Source organism: Tauraco erythrolophus, chromosome 21, assembly GCF_009769465.1.
Source record: "Tauraco erythrolophus isolate bTauEry1 chromosome 21, bTauEry1.pri, whole genome shotgun sequence".
Lineage (NCBI taxonomy): Eukaryota > Metazoa > Chordata > Aves > Musophagiformes > Musophagidae > Tauraco > Tauraco erythrolophus.
Genome location: NC_141485.1, coordinates 3,627,075 through 3,643,255, shown reverse-complemented (window position 1 = coordinate 3,643,255; position 16,181 = coordinate 3,627,075). Strand labels below are relative to the sequence as shown.

The 16,181-nt window shown below is 47.7% G+C and overlaps 1 protein-coding gene across 1 annotated transcript in view; it reads left to right on the top strand.

Moving 5' to 3' along the window:
• Nucleotides 1-10,071: 10,071 nt before the first annotated feature.
• Nucleotides 10,072-16,181, top strand: part of YPEL2 (yippee like 2) — a 31,178-nt gene continuing 25,068 nt past the window's right edge. The window contains exons 1-2 of the mRNA XM_009977400.2: nucleotides 10,072-10,109; nucleotides 15,691-16,003. Coding sequence (XP_009975702.2) covers nucleotides 15,887-16,003 — 117 coding nt within the window. The 5' untranslated portion in view covers nucleotides 10,072-10,109; nucleotides 15,691-15,886. The remainder of the gene's footprint in view (nucleotides 10,110-15,690; nucleotides 16,004-16,181) is intronic.

The window sequence follows — 16,181 nt, the reverse complement described above, 5'->3', positions numbered from 1 at the left end:
TTTAGAAGTAGAGAAATTAAAAATCCTGCTTAGCTGTTCAGTTGAAAGCTAAACTGTCAAATGGGTTCAATCCAAAATGCTGATTTTTTTGAAAATGAATAAATTTCTCAGAAGCTTAGCCCAGTAAAAGTATTCATGATGCTGATTAAGCTGTGCTCCCAAAGTTTGCAGCCAGACTCTAACGCAGAATGAAATGTGAAAATGTGACTTGAAACTTGTATGAGAAAGTAACTAGGACCCGACTAGCATTTTATTTTCCAAATTGAGTGAAATGCTGCTAACGAAGCACTGTTACCCTCAAAAAAGCTTCCAGTTTTCATAAGTCATAAGGATTAGCGCATCATTTAAAGAAGAAATTTTGGCCTGTCTTGTATGGTCTTATTTTTCTATCACTTCAAAGCGGTGTGAACCCCTAAATTCCAGTGGTGGTGCTGAACTTACATCAATGTAATTCCAGTTAACCACCAGCCTAAAGCAAACTTACTACAACAGAGAGCTTTGTGTATGTGTAGATATAAACAATCTTGATGTTTCCCTTGTCAATAATGTATTTTTATTAGCAAACTGAAAATTTTACTGCGCAGCTGACTTTTGGGTAGGGAAAAAAAATCACTGTTATGTAGCAGCCGTTTGATGATGCGTAAATTTATTTTGCTCATGGTTTCAGCTCTGGGTACTTGTGGTTGCTTTTCAGAAGTCTCGGTTATTTAAAGTTCAAGCAATTTTTTCAGCACTTCCTGCACGTAGCCTTGTCTGGATGGTTAAACACGGCTTCGTTTAGCACTGCTGAGATGCTCTAAAACCTGACGTGTGAGCTCCTGCTGCTGGGCTCGAAGAGGAAGAGGAGGTTGTCTTAGAAAAGAAGCTGTTTAAACTAAGACTGCAAAGCAGGCTCCCGGTGCTCTTGTAGCTGTCTGAAGGTAACGCAGCAATTTCCTTCTTTATTTGAGTGTGTATTCAGCAGCTGGTAACTACCATGGTGCTTGAGTCTTCATTATTAGCATAATTAAATTGTACTTGGTAGTACCACTACCTTACAGTGAAAAAAAATTTTGTATTTTAAAATTTGGTCTTTAGAATCCCGTAGCTAGCTGGTGTGCGCTTCAGTAATGGGACAAGAGGGGTGCGCTTTCCGTGTGGAAGAAAACTCTATCTACTTTGTATCACAAGGTAGAAATTACTTTTCTGCTCATATATAATAATAATAATAAAAAAGCATATCACAACTAATAGGAACATTACCTTGTATCACCCCTTACTTAGTGTCTGTTAGAGTCCATATATTTACATATTATTATATATTACGTTTCACATTACATGTTTCACATCACATATGTATTATTATATATTTATATATTATTATATATTACATATGGAACAGAACATTGCCCTGGCAGTTACTGATAATTACCAATTACTAGAGAATTGCTTAAAATATTCTGAAGAATTTGCTGAAGAGGTAGAACATTAGAACAAGAATAAACTCCTAAAGCAAATACCTTTCTGCCAGTAAGATATAGAACTGCTATCCCTCGATGTGAGAAAAGGACAGATAGAACATGTTAGTTATTAAACGTGCCCTTTCTATATATATTCCTTATAGGAATTACTGTTGCCAGCCCTCCCGAAGTGGTGTGCTGTGCACGTGCAGGCATGAGCGGGAGCTAAAAATCCTGCAGTAGGAACCCTTCAAATTAGCGTGTTGGGAGCTGCACGCCGTTTGTCTCTTAATTACAGTGCTTTGGGGTGATTGCATTTCATTGTGTGCTTTTTTTCTCCTCTACTGTGTGCATATGCACTGCTGTATGGACATGTGTACGTGTACATATGTGTACATACGTGTACATATGTGCACGTACCAGGTCTGCAGGTGCTTGGGTGTGAGAGTGTCAAGATCCCCACTGAGAAAACTCATGGTAAGCAGTGGGATGAAGCTAATGGAGATTTCCAGGATAAATATATAATATCTTCATTTACAATTAGCCCTCATGCTAATTACGGCCCTACGTTTAAGAGTCGGGTTAATGGTGGTGGAAGTTCATTAGGCGGCTGCGGGGGCAAACCCTTAGCGCAGCTGTGGGACGACGATCCGTAATTAAAGACCTGCTGAAAATTAAAGCGCCTTACGAAGAACTGGGGCGGTTTATGGGTTTGAGTAACCCCAAACTGGTCACTTAGTACAAGTTCGCCCTTCAGCTTTTGGGTTGCGGTTTCCCCGGGGGCGCGGGCCGGAGCCCCGGCGCGCTGCGGCACGCTTGGTGCAGTGCCCCTCGTCCGCCCCCGCGCATCCCCCGCGGCGGCAGCGGGGCCGGCTCTGTGGGGAAGCTCCGGTGCCACCGCAGCCCCGGGGACAGGCGCGGCCGTCCCCCGGGGTCCCCCCCCCGCCAGCCGCGAGAGCGGCGCCTGCGCCTTTAAGAGGAAACGCATCTGTTTGTTATTCCCGCCTCCGCGCTGCACGCCGGCAGCGCCAGGGCCGCTCCCATTGGCTGCCTCGGCCCCAGCTGCTGTCTGCGCGAGGCAGGGCGGGGGGGGCGATGCGTGCGTATGTGTGTGTGCGCGCCGGGCGGGGCGGGAACGGCGCTGCAGCTTCGCGCTCTGATTGGTCTTCGAAAAATGGGCTGCGGCTGGTCGTAGCCAACCGGCGGGGTGTTGCTATGTGCCAGCGGGCGGCGATTGGCGTGCGGCGGTGCTGCTCAGGGCCAGCAGGCTCGCGGGAGGGCCTATAAGCGGAGGGAGCCGGCGGGAGGGGGCGGGCGCTGCGGGGCTGCCTGGTGCGCGTCGGCCGCCGCGCTCCGTCTGCGCTGGGGACGCGCTTGAGGCGGCCGTGCCGCGGCGAGTGAGTGCGGCGGGGGGCGAGGGCCGGGCGGCGGGGCGCTGCGGCGCGGCCCGCGGGGGCGGCGGGGCCGGGGCTGGGCCGCCGCCGGATCTGCGCCACAGCCGCGTTCTCCCCCCCCCCCCCCCCGCTACCTCCCTTCCCCGCGGTGGGGCAGCGGGGGCGGCGGCGTGGCCCCCCGGTAAGGCGGCCTCTCCTCGGGGGAGCGGGCCGCGGGCCTGCGGCGCTCCCGGGGCTGGCAGCGGGCGAGCCGGGCTCTGCGAGCGGCGGCCTTTGTCTGCGGGGCTGGGCGAGGGGCTGGAGGTGGGGAGGGCAACAGGTCCGAGCCCGGGAGAGCGCCCGGGGGCAGCGCCGGAGGGGTTCGCCGTTCCCCGGGCGCTTCCAGCGAGGGAGGGGATCAACAGGAGGGACCCGCGGGAGCGGGGCAGGGGCCGGCCGCGGTGCCCGGTAGCCGCGGGAGGAGGAGCAGGAGCGGGGACGGCAGTCGCTCGCTGACCGGCTGGCTGCAGCGGGTAAACGCGCGATAAAAGCCTGGAACCGGCGGCGAGAGCCCTTGGTGAGGCTTTGGCTGGCGGCTCCAGGGAGAGGTGCAGCATCTTGTGCCGGGGCTCCGGGGGCACCTCCGAGCCGTTGGCAGCGCGGCCCGGCGGGGCTGGCTGCCGGCCAGGGAGGAGCGCCCGGCCGTGGCTCTGTGTACCGACACTGCTGCCGGAGCCCCTGGAGACCGGCCCTTCCCCGGCTGCGGGCCGTGCCCCGGTGCTGCAGAAGGGACATCGTGCCGGGGAGGGCACCAGAGGGATCGCGGGGCACCGGGGTCTGCCCGCGGGCTGGGCACCGCGGACCTGCGTGGTGGGAACGGTGGGCGCATTCTGCGTGGGGGGCGTTGAAACGGGTCCCCCGCAGGGATCGGGGTGACTCGCTGGTCTGTGGTGTTGCTCCAGCCTCTGGTTAAGGGTGCAGCAGGTTCCTCTTCTGCGGAGCGCTGAGGTCCGGGGTCCTTTGGCTTGTGCTGTTCTGCAGACACTTCTGTTTTTGATCCGGAAAAAACAGAGAAGTTTGAGGTGACAGAAGTAGCCACGGGGCGAGCTGTGGGTCTGCAGCTTCAGATTTTAATGCTGATTTTTGGAGCCGAAAGAATTTGAAATGTTCTGGTTTAAAATGTGATTTTAACGCTGTAGAAAAAGAAGTTGAATCCTCACCTCTTTCACCCGCAATTTACTGGAGTGAATCTGTCCCCACCTTTCTCTGGCCTCTGTCTTAAAATACAGAAAAAGGAAGGTCCATCAAACTAGCGTTCTTAGCTTGCAGACAGGAGTTGAGGAAGGGTGGGATGGTACACCTGCCTTCCCAACATTGCCTTCCTCAGGGCCTACTGCATGCTCCGGATCAGGATTTTCTGCTAATGTGTTTACAGTTACTCGAAGCTTACGCTGGGTAGCACAGAGAAGCCTTTGCTGAGTTGGGCGATTGTAAACAAGCAGATACTGAGGGAGCTCTGCTTGTAATCCATGGGAGGATTCTGCCTGGAGAGGATGTGTTTTGTGACTTCATCCTTGCAGAGCACTCCCATTGCGTTTAAGATCTCATCGTGTTGTGATCCACGCCTCTGGTTTCTGGTAAACATTGTTTGCTGCGTAACGGTGGTGCTTGAATAGAGAATTAGGATGTTCTCCTTCTCTCACTGCATCCCGAATTCTTGTTTCCTGCTGAAAGACCATTTAAAAGTGAGCCTTGCACTGCAGAGTGAAAGTTGGAAGTGCTGTAGGAAGGGCAGAGACATGCTTGCATCTGGTGATGTCAAGTACTGCTTTTTTTTAAAAAAAAAAAACAACCAAACAAAGAAACCTGAACGAACTTTCTTTGCAAATGTCACTTTCATGGTGCCAGGATCAGAATAACTGGCAAAACTGTGTTGTTCATTGAGCTCCCTTGTGTCCTCTGGATCCACGGATTTTGAATAAGTTACTTCCCTTCCTTGCTGTTTGGTGTGGGTAGTTGAGTCAGGGTTGTGTTGAGGAAGACAGCATCGTTACCTGTAAATCCACATTCCCTCAAAGGCTCCTTGACTCACGAATTGAATACCTGTTGCTGAGAGAGAATTTAATTAAGGAACTGGTCACTCTGGTGTAGGCCTTGGCTAGCAGTTCAGAAAGTGGGAGCTCCTTGATCTAGTATGGTACTACACAAGCATTGCAAGGATTGCAGAGGAGTAAAAAACACTTATTTCTGTTTCTTGCATCATGGCCTTGCCTTTGACCGTGTGTGGAAGCCTCTTGAAGAAACGTCAGTAAAGCTCAGCTTTTGTTGGGCTTTGGTCATTAACTGGCAAACTTTTGTTTGCTTGAACTTAAGCAGGGTCTTCATTAGAGGTCAACTATGAAGTTCTAGAGCAGTGGGCTTCAGGAGGGATCACGGAGTGGAGTCTGGAACAGGGAAATTGAGAGCTCAGTTCCCTAACCTGCTTTGAAGCTGGTCGGTGATGTTCAAGGCAGAATGTTGTAGCAGAATGTATTTATTGCTTTGAAACCATAGCAAAACATACAGCTTCCTTTTTTCTCCTTGACAGGGATCTGTAAGTTGGTCCTTCAGGATGTTCCCTCTTTGCTGTGCTCGTTAATTCGGAGGTCTTGTCTCCTCGATCCAATCTCAGGAACTAAAGGCTAAGGATAGGTTTCCTTTTCCTCCCAGAAGCCAAGGCGAGTCCATAGAAGAGATGGACTGTTCTGACTCAAGAATTTTTCAGTTCTTTAAAGCAGATCTTTAGCTGGTAAATCAGCATGTCTGTCGGTGGTGTGATGCCAATTGAGGATCCAGATCTCTTTTTCCTGAAGCAAAGGCATTTTGTAGTTTCTTTTCTCTGCAGAGAAGAAAATACAGTTTTCTGGGTGTGCTGCTGCTCAGGGGTGCTGGGTCCTGGGCCCAAATGATGCTCCCTGTTCCCCCATCAGTCCCTGCTCCTCATCCTCTAGGAAGTTTGACAGTCCATTTTCTGCCTTGTCTTATTTGCCTTTTTCTTCCCTGTTGGTCGGGGCAGGTAGTTGTCTGGCAGTACATAATAAGCTGATTATTCGTTCGTTCTGGCTTTATGACCCTCTACTCGACAGCCACATCTGCCAGGCCAGTCTGAGAGTGTTTTCATCCGCTGATACGGGACGTATCAGACGTCAGGAGCAGCTTCGTTTCCGGAAGCGTCGCTGGACTGGCCAAGCCACTTAAGGTTGCAGGAAATAACATAAGTAATGAGACTTAGTTCTCCCACATCTTGTACCTGACAATCTCAAGTCACTTGACAGTGCTAATTAAAGCTAATCACCCTACTCTGTTTTTAGTAAATAGCTATTATCCCTGCTTCACTCTTGCTTTAACAAATGATAGTGCCAGGCCGTGTGAGTCATTGGAAGTTATGGGAATGCAGCCTGTACGAGCTGCCTTCCGGTGTCTTCGCGCAGGCTCACACGTCCAACTAGAGATGGTTTCTTTTACACCTGTTCAAGTGCTGGTATAGCATGTTAAAAGGTGGGATGTTTTGCTGACTCACCAAAATACATAGCTTTTAGACTCTTTTTTTTTTCTGCTGTTGCGACTTGTACAGAACTAAGCTCCTGAGGTCGAGCAAAGGCTATTAAAAGTTTCAAAAGCTGAGGATGCTTTGAATTTTCCCTCCAGAGGACTTTTTGATCTCTGGGAGGGAAGGCAGAGTGGTGTCAAAGCTGCACTCTCACTTCTCCTGTTTCACGCTGGCAGTTCATCGTGAGGACAGAAACGTAGCGTGGTGTGACCTACGCGTTGCGTAGCTCAGCGGCAGAACTCTGGAAGACTGAAGTTTCACTGGTGAAATATTACTAAGGGATGGCTTGAGCAATGCGTTATTAAAAACAGATTGTCCAGCATCATAAAAAAAGATGGAGTTAATAATTAACTGTACGGGGGAGAAAGACCTTGCCGGGAATCCCGGGAACTCCCAGCCGAAGTGTGCGTCAGTAGGCACAGAACTGGGAGGTGAGTCAGTTCACATACCTTGGCAGTAGCGTGCAGGCTAGGGAAGATATCCAGGAGGAACTACTGACAAAAATTGGCAAGGTAACAGCTGACTTGACCGTCTTGAACTAGATTTAGTTATAAAGGATCTGTCCTGCGAAGGGTCACGCTGTAAATCTTCACTTGACTTTGCCCCCTTGGCCTGGGGGTTGCTATGCCTTCAGTGGACACGGAAGCTAGAAGGATGGTGGCTGAACTGCTGCAGAGAGTAAGTACCTCGTTAATATAGTAGCTTGCAGAAAAAGCGTTACTGGTAGAGATCAGTCAGAATTCAACATCTTATCCTTAGCTTTACTCAGGAAAAGGGACAGGCTTACCAGAATAGAAAATAAAGTGACTGTCTCTGCTGTGACAGATGTTCTTCTGGGCAGTGTGAGGTTGGGTAAAAGAATCTCCTGGGAGGAACCTTCTGAAGAGGTGGGTTTCGTGAGCGGGTGAAAACTTAACAGGATTTGACAGGGAGGACTTGCAAATAGTAAGTCACAACAGGAAGCTATGGCGGATCCTTCTTTCAGTCACAAATGACTTTGAGGATGTTGGAGGCATACTTGCAATAGATGAATGTTCTCACTGTGTTCCTTGTCAGTACCCGGCCTTTATCAGGGAAACGGGTGATCCATCCAGCAGGCCAAATTAATTGAATCCTAGTTATACCTGTGTTTGCCAAAAAGGAAGATAATAGAGCAATGTAAGGAGCACAAAAGAACTGTAATGATAAGAGATGATTTGGATAGCTAGACCATTCTACAGTTAAAACAAAGGAGGAAGAGAAGTTGGGAAGATAGAGTATTTTTGTTTTGTCAGTAATTGCTCAGTTGGGTGGATAGAACTTTTCCTTGATGTCTTTAGTTCGGGTTGGCACTGAACTAGCTGGGCAAGGGTCATCTTTCGTTTTGTAGAACGCTCTGTATGCATAATGTTGGCAAAATCCGATGTCCTCAATCTATGGCTCCGAGTGTGACCATCAGGTTGAACGTGTCGCTTTTTTCGGCAGAAAGGTGGACATGAATTGAGGAGCTACATCTTGCTGTGTTAGAGCCCTTGCTGTTATCCCACTGTAGTGCATCACAGCTTCTTGGCCAATTCAGACGAAGGGCTGTTAGCCCATTGCGGGGGATACTGGCATGAGTTTTCGCTAAATGTTGAAGAAGGAAATGGAGTCATTTGTGTTTTAAATTAGTTCAGCTTGCAGTTGTTCTTTATTTGTGGCACAAGTGGGATTTGCTGGTAGGAGCAAAAGTAAGTGCTGCCTCATCTCAAAGCATCTCTCTCATGTCGTGGCCAACCGTGATGCTGTGCCGTGTCTCCTCCTGCGTTTGGTAGCGCACGGTGGCATCTGTTGTGACTGGTTCTTGAATCCAGCTGTGATGGAGTGTACCTGCGGAGCAAAGGTGGGCAGCTTGCAGCTGCAACACTTGCCATGCTGCTTGTCATCAGCAGCACAGGCTCCTCTGCATTGCAAAGGCATTGCTGCCAGGCAACTCGCGGGAGAGTGGGAAGAGAACTCAGCCAGAGGTGTCAGTCATTCCTCGGTAGAGGCTCAATCTTGCAGTCTGTGTTCATGTGGTTTCAGAGACAGGCCCAGAAAGGGTAAACCCTGTGAGATGTGCTCTGTCCTAGCTGTCCTCTGCCTTTTGAAATGAAATCGTAAAGGGAAGAATTTGATTAAAATTGCCACCACTTCCCAGTGGTGCCTGTGGTGTGTCCGAGCGGATTGTTTTGAACGGCGTGCTTTGTTCAGATTTGCAGGAGAGATGAGTTAGCAGTTCTGACACTGAGTGGTCCGAGTCCAGCCTTAGATCTGTAAATAAAGTCACAAAGTTCTCATGGTCATCTGGGTAGTCTGCAGCCAGGAAAGAAGCATCTCTGCACCTTCTTCCTTGAGTTACTTTACCCTGTTCCTTCACTTTTCCAGTCAGTTGTGCACCATAGTTCAATACAAAAAAAGCTTTTGCTTTGAAGGCAGGAGTCCTCTGGACTTGGTTCTCACCACATGGTTGCACTTGAGAATCTGAAAATGCACTGGTGTTGATATTACCTCTTTAAAAAAAAAAACAAAAAAAAACAAACCACAAAACCAACCCAAACCCTGAAATGTTTAAATTTGATTTAATCTCCAAATTGACAGAAGGTAAATCAACTAGGTGAAGAACAATTTAAAAAAATATTTTCAGAAGTTACTTTGGTTTTGATAAGTTATGGCTTAATAGTGTATACAGTGACAAAGCTAGACAGGCTTAAAAAAAATTCCGACCCAAAGTGAGTTTTAAGGATTTGCTGTTTATTCCTTCTATGTACCTTCCTTTTTATGTACCTTCCATGTCATCTTCGTACAAAGCCTCTCCATCAGGGAGAGACCAGGAAGTTTGTTGGAGGGATGCTGAGCCTGTTGTTGATGAGAGGAGTGTGATAGACCGTAGACTGGCACATTGCTTGTTTGTAAAAAAAGAAGAAAATAAACACCACCAAGAAAACCCGCCCTTTAAAACGTGATTAATATAATTGCAATGACAGTTTTGACAGTTTTAGTGTCGATAGCTATTCAGCAGAATTAGAATTCCGATTTTCCCGACAGGCTGCCCGTGGTACGCGGAGCGCGGCAGGTGCAGTGTGGTTGGCGTCGTGCCTGTCCCCGATTCACGGTGGCCAACGGTGGCCAGATAGTCTTTAATTGCTTCTTGCTCAGTCTCTTCTTGATGCCCTCTGGTGGCTACATGGCAGTTGTCTCCAGAGCTGCTTGCCATCATTGTAACCTTCTTGTATCCATCCATCTGGATCCTTTTTCCTGGAATCCTGAAATACTTCCCAGCAGTGAAGGGTGCTGTCTCCGGAGTGTAGAAGAGAGAATTAGGGCCAGCAGAAATGAAATGCCTTGCTGGGAGGTATCCAGAGGAATAAAGGGGGTTAAATGTGTTTCTAGCTGAAGGCAATCTGAGTGGGAAACCTTCTCCAGACTTGTTATTTGTATTGCGGTTGTGCCCGTGTATCCAGCAAAAGTGAATGCAGGGGATTCCTGCTGGCCGTCTTCCACCATTTCTCGTGTTATTTTCCTGTCTCCAAGGGCTTGCAGGGTTTGGAGGATGAGCTGAAGGGAGCACGGGTGTTGGAGAAGGACACTTACTGGTTCGTGTATCAGTGAAGACTTGTGTTGATGGTGCTAGCACTGCTGAGCTGCCTGCAGGGTCATCAAGTGTTTGAAGTCGGAGCGTTTCAGAAACTCGATACTGAAGGAGGAAAGGTACATTGTGTACACCCATACGCTATTTAAACTCCTTTCTTGGCTTTCCCTTGTGTTCCATGTTTAAATTCGGAACGGTCATCCCTTCAGGACCTTTCACAATGCACTTCCTACCCTCCTACCTTCAGATGATCTGACTTAATCTTTTCCAAAGCTGTTGTGGTCCTGTGTGGTAGTGAGGATCTCCAGAACTGCCCCAAACCAGGATCTTTCATTGCGGTACTACATCATCAGAGCACGAAAGCTCCTTAGCTGTGCCAGGTGTCTCTCAGGGTTCGACTCATGAAATCGTGATGCGAACTTCTATTCCACAGGGAAGACTAGCGAAACAGGGCGTTAAACCCAGGCTTCAATTTCAGCATGCCACCTGAGAGACTAACCTTCCTCCTTCAAACTGCAGCGCATTAAGCGATTCTACGGCAGTGTCCATGTCAAGCAAACATGGAGTGCTTACCTCAAGCATTTTCTTGGAATCGCACTAAGACCCTGGAGCAACGCAGGCTGCTACAGTTTGTGACCTTGTAGAAATGGAGAACTCCCCAAACCTGATTGCTCTTGTGCTTTCGTTGCTCCTGGCATCAGTACATCTCTAGCTTCTTCTTTATTAATGAGAAGAGACACCAAAGAAGAAAGGTTGGGTTTTCAAGTAGATGGATTTTTTTTCAAAGCTACTACAGGCAGCTTTCCATAGAATTTGCTATATTCTAGTAAGTATTTAATGGACTAAAGTTTCTTACCTTAAATATCAAGTAATCCGTAGAACAAACCCTCAGACCCAACAAACCTGTTGTTTGTCCTACCAGAAGGAAGAGGAACATTTGCATCTGAGCTGCACTGCACATGGGTTTTATGCAAAATCAGCCTCGTGTGTGATAGTTTTTGTTCTCTGCCGTTGTGGCATATGGACTTGTACAAGCACTAGCCTTGTCTAGCGAGTGTTTGGCACAGACTTGGCATTTCTCCTTCTTTGTGCTTCCTGAATTGCTAACAGCTTCATCTGAAAAGCGGCTGTTGGACAGGTGGAGGGTGAACACCGACCCAAAAAGTTGTCGGAACAGCAAAATGTGTGTCATGGTTTTTCCTTCGTGGAGGTGGCGTCTGCTTAAAGCTTAGCAGGATTAGAAGGGCAGCCCTAACATGCACAGTGCAAGCAGTACATTCAGCTGATTCTCTCACTGATAACCACAATAAACAGTGTTGATCTTTTTCCCTAGAATTCTTACCTTTTGTCTAAACCAGTTTTCTGACTTTGTGTAAACTAATTAATATGTGCAGATTTCTATTCCATCAACTCGTGTCCATCCCAGAGATGTATTTCTCTTGAAGAATGATAAAAGAAAAATACTGGATTATGTTGCTCGTGGCAGATACTCATTTCTCTTACAGTATTGGGCATGATGATAAATCAAAGCATCTTTTTTAAAAAAAAAAAAAGTTAATGGAATGACTCCACTAATGCCTGCTGTCAGTGAGGCTGATGAACGTGAACTCATCATTCTGAAAAACCAGAGGCAGTGCCTAAAGTCATCCATGCCTTTGTTCTATAGTAGAATGAATGCACTGTTGGCTGTTAAATGTGTTTCAATCCAAATGTGTTTGCCACTAGGACAGAGAAAAATACCAGAAGTTGGTTTTTGCGTTTCTGAAAGCAACTGATCTTATTTAATATGTTCTGAGATGATATTCAAGACACAAATGGGTCCTTACAAGCTAGTGGCTGTGCTCATGGGATGTAAGAATGCATTTCCTGTGGTTTTTCCCTCTGCTCCCTTACTATGACGAGGACAGAGCTCTTGGCAAATAGCACACACAAGCGATCAGGCTGGATGCTGTGTGAAGGTAGTGCCTTTATAAAGTACAACTATCGTATATGAGCTTATCTAAGGATTTTTTTCAAGGCAGTTTATTCCAGGGTTTCCCACCAAGATCTTGGCTCACAAATCTTCCTTTGCCCCCCTGCCTTAAGTGAGGAGATCAATTTGTTTTGCCTTCTCAGCACAGTACGGAGAACAGGAATTGCAATTAATCTTAATCTGATACCATCTCACTTGAGTATTTTTTTTGGCCAATTCTAAAAGGTCAAATGTTCTTGCTGACGTTAAGTGTGTTATTAGGTCAAATAAATGAATGCTCATGAAATGCTTTTGCAGAAAGCAGATAATTTGTGTGTGTTCATTTCTCTGTTAGATAAATGTGATTGCAGTATTTCCTGTTTTACTCGTCGTTCTAAAGCATTGATGCTTAGGAGGGCTGGACAGAGGGGTCAGCAAGCAACAAATTGAGGGATTGCTCTTATTATTCTGGCTGGGTATCATTTATGTCTCAATTTGGCTTTGAGGATGCCTGCGGACTGCCTTCTGCAGCTGTTGTGCTGCAGTGCTAAGCATTTCATCAGAAAAGAAGTGTTCGGCATGACAGTATGGGAGGGAAGTAGTAAAACTGGTGGTGGGTATATTTACCTATCTGTGCCAAAGAAAAGGAGAAAGAGGGGATTGCACCATTTAATTACAAATCAGTGAAATCCAAGATTTAGACGCTGTCCATTTTCTCATTCGGAAATGGGGTAAAGTGATTGCCAGTCCTTTACTTTGTGCTTTCCTCCCGCTGCTCTGTCTAATAATCTGTTTCTTCCAGACAGGGCTTGGTGCTTTGCCTTGGAATCCAATTGCATTTGGCCCTACAAAGAGCACACTTGGTCTCCTGCTTCCATGCACTTGGAGGACAGGACAAGGCACATGGCTCACGAATTCCAGGCTGTGAGATCTGTTACGGCTGGGATATAGCGTATCGGCTACTTGAATCAGAGGCTTGGAATTCGGGGATGGTTCTGTTGCCTTGTGACTGTAAAGATTGGCTCTTGGTTAGTTCAGGAGGGTTGGGAGATATTACTTCTACTTACACCTAATCAGCAGAAAATAAGGAAGGATTCTGCTTGGGTTTGCGTCTTGTTTCTGCCCTGTTGCAAACTAAAGAGTTCAATCCTCACTTTGGAGGGGAAAACAATGCTATCAAATGGAAAACTAACTCAGTTTTCACAAAATTCTGGTGCACATGGAGAACCAGGGCAGGATACTGGTGAAGACTGCCTGATTTCTGTTACTTCTGCAATTAGTGGAAAAGATCTTGCTGAAATCCAGAGATGCATCTATACATAAAGAGCACACAGGCAGTCTGCTTAGCTACAGGTTGACCAGATAAATTCCTGGCGCAGCCCCTTTTGACTGAACAAGAGCAGGTTTAGTTCCTAACAAGCTGGGAAGCAAGCCCTTCTGTGTCAGGATGGGTCTTCCAACTGTAACTTTAATTGGAAAAGGTTAATCTGATTAGTTAGTGTTTGCTAAGAGCTTTAAGGATGAGAAGTGCTATGTAAGTGCTGACTATTATGATCATGATAGATATGCTTTATCAGCAGTTTGCAGGATGAGTAAGACTTTTTTTCCCATTTGAATGTAAGGGATCTGTCTTCTGGAAAGTGTAAGAAAAATATTTCATAAAAAAGAAAAAAAAATGAGTATCCTATTGGCTTACTGGTGTCTGCCTCCTGTTGAACACTGCACATGGCCATAGCATAGTGAACCTTTGACTGCACCAAATGCTGCCCACGTGAGCCTGTGACAACCCTCCAGTACAGCCCTTGTAGGAACTGTCTACTGGAAGGCTTGCAGATAACGTGCCTGGCTCTTGGGCATTGTCCATCTGGCAGTAGGTTCCGCGGGTAATGCTTTCAGAAACGCTGCAGCAACTTGGATACCTTGAATCTTCTTTTTCAGCAATGACTAGAAGATTTAGGAGCAGCAGTGTGGAAGAGGGTGAGGTTTTTTGCAGATCTTGCTGTCTGACGGTGATCACGCACGAGGCTTTCTGGCAGACAGCAGTAATGGGTTCACAGTCTGATTTTTTTTTTGTCGTTTTCAGAATGACTTGGACAGTTTTGTCACAGTGAGATACTTCTGATGCTAGCACTGGGCAAAGGAGATCATCTAAATGGGATGCTTATGAGTTCTGCAGGACTACCTCCTACAACAGTTTTCTTGAGTCCTGCCTTTGGTTCCCCCATTGACTTTCTGATTTCCATCCTGCTGTTTTGACAGTCTCCCCTTTATATAAAGCCAGAGAGATGTATTTGAGATAGTCCTAGTCCCTCAGTTCTCTGCTGTGTACCTTGGACTGGGTGTGCAGCTGGTGCTCTGGGAGGGCACATCCTACTGAGAGCAGCAGAGCCAGCTTAACACGCAGGCTCTGGGAGCCATTTTAGCAGCATCACAGCGTAGTGACCTGGGCCAGCTTTATCCCAACCTGGAAGATTATCAGCTCTGCTTCAGGCAAGTTACTCATACTGGCTCAGAGACCAGCTCTTAAGCTCGTGTGCTTTTCTCTTTGGTCCACTTCAGAAATTTCCATTGCAGGTCAGGTGTCGGGGTTTTATTTCTTGGTGTGGTTTTTTTTGTCTTTCTTTTGGGAGGGCGTTAGTACTGTTCCAGTGTTTGATGCACAAAGTGCAGACTCAGAAACTGAACAGAATCACATGTTTTATGGAAAGGAAAAGTCTCATGGGAGGAGCAGCTGGAGTTCATGATTAATTTCTGGAGCATGCATGCACGCCATGTATCAAGGAGGGAGGGGAGCTGCCTCCTTTATCCTTTATGCCTCTTCCATTCTCAAAAGAAACATTTGTAGCTGGTAAGCCTTATAGATGTGGGATCTGAAAAACTGATTGCTGCCGACTAAAAAAGACCCAGACTTTTGAGTTGCCTTGCAGGTTCTGTCAAGTGATGTTGGATAGTAAAAAGGTGTTTCCATCCTGAATAGGATTTTTAACTGTCTCTTGCTATCAAGAATAGTCTTTGGGGGCTGTTCCTTGCTTTGACTGCTGTCAAATGTTCTGAGTAAAAAAAAAAAAATACAGTGGAGTGCAGTTTAGAGAGTAGCTTCTACCTTCAGAGCGTGCAGGGAGTTATAAAGGAGAGCGTAATGAAGTAATCCTCCATTTCCCATGTGGGAACTAGGGCAGAACGGAAAGAAGAACTGGTTTGGTGACTCGTGCGCTTTCCTGGTGGCTGAGGAAACCCACATCCAGCTCCCAGCTTTCCCGTGGGCTGCCGGGGTGTCGCATCAGCGAGTCACGCAGGAGCAGCAACCGGCAGGGCTGACTCCAGGTCCTGACCTTCTCTCTAGCTAAGAGAGCCCGGCTTCTCCAAGGCATGGTGCAGAGTTGGACCTTAACGTGTGCAGTTTCCCAGAGGCATCTGGGAGATCAGGCATGATGAAAATCATCTTTTTAGCATCTTTGTGGCTCTGTAGTCAACTTCCAAACCCATTACGTGTTGGAAGAATGAGTAGAGACTGCAAGCGTTGGAGCGATAGGAAGGTGGCAGATAACAGAAGCAGGAGGACGCGAGGGCAGTCAACAAGTCAGTGACTGAGCTGTCCTCCTTAACCTAATCTGCAGACATCACACCTGCCTCCTGGCTGCTCTGACTCTTCCCTGCTCTCAGTTGACATCTAGATCGTTCTGCGGGCTGGGAAACGGTTGTCACCTTTGTGAGCTGAACGTTCTGTCTCTGTTCTCTTTTGAACTCAGGTTTGTGCAAAGTCCCCTGTTCCTTCTGCCTGAATCTCTTCCTCTGAAGCGGTCACCAGCGTGTGGAGCCTGCCCCACACCCGTCACCTGCCAAACCACGGCCTTTACCTGTGTCTTCCGGTGTTTCCCGTGCGACCCGTCCTGCGGGAGTGCCTCCTGGGCCACCCCAGAGTTCACGCAGCGCTCAGTGGCTCCAATGGTGAAGATGACAAGGTCCAAGACTTTCCAGGCGTATCTGCCTTCGTGCCACAGGACCTACAGCTGCATTCACTGCAGGGCTCATCTTGCCAACCACGATGAGCTCATTTCCAAGGTACGTCCATGACCTCACCCGCAGGTGCTGGGCGGACGCCGCCTCCCCGGGGAGCGGAAGGGTGCGTTCGCTCGCCTTGCAGGTCACTTGCTGTTGGTGGAAGTGCCTGGCCTGAACCAGTACAGCAGTTTTGGCTTGGAAAATGGGCTCTCGGCCTAAAGAATCTATTTGTGAGCTG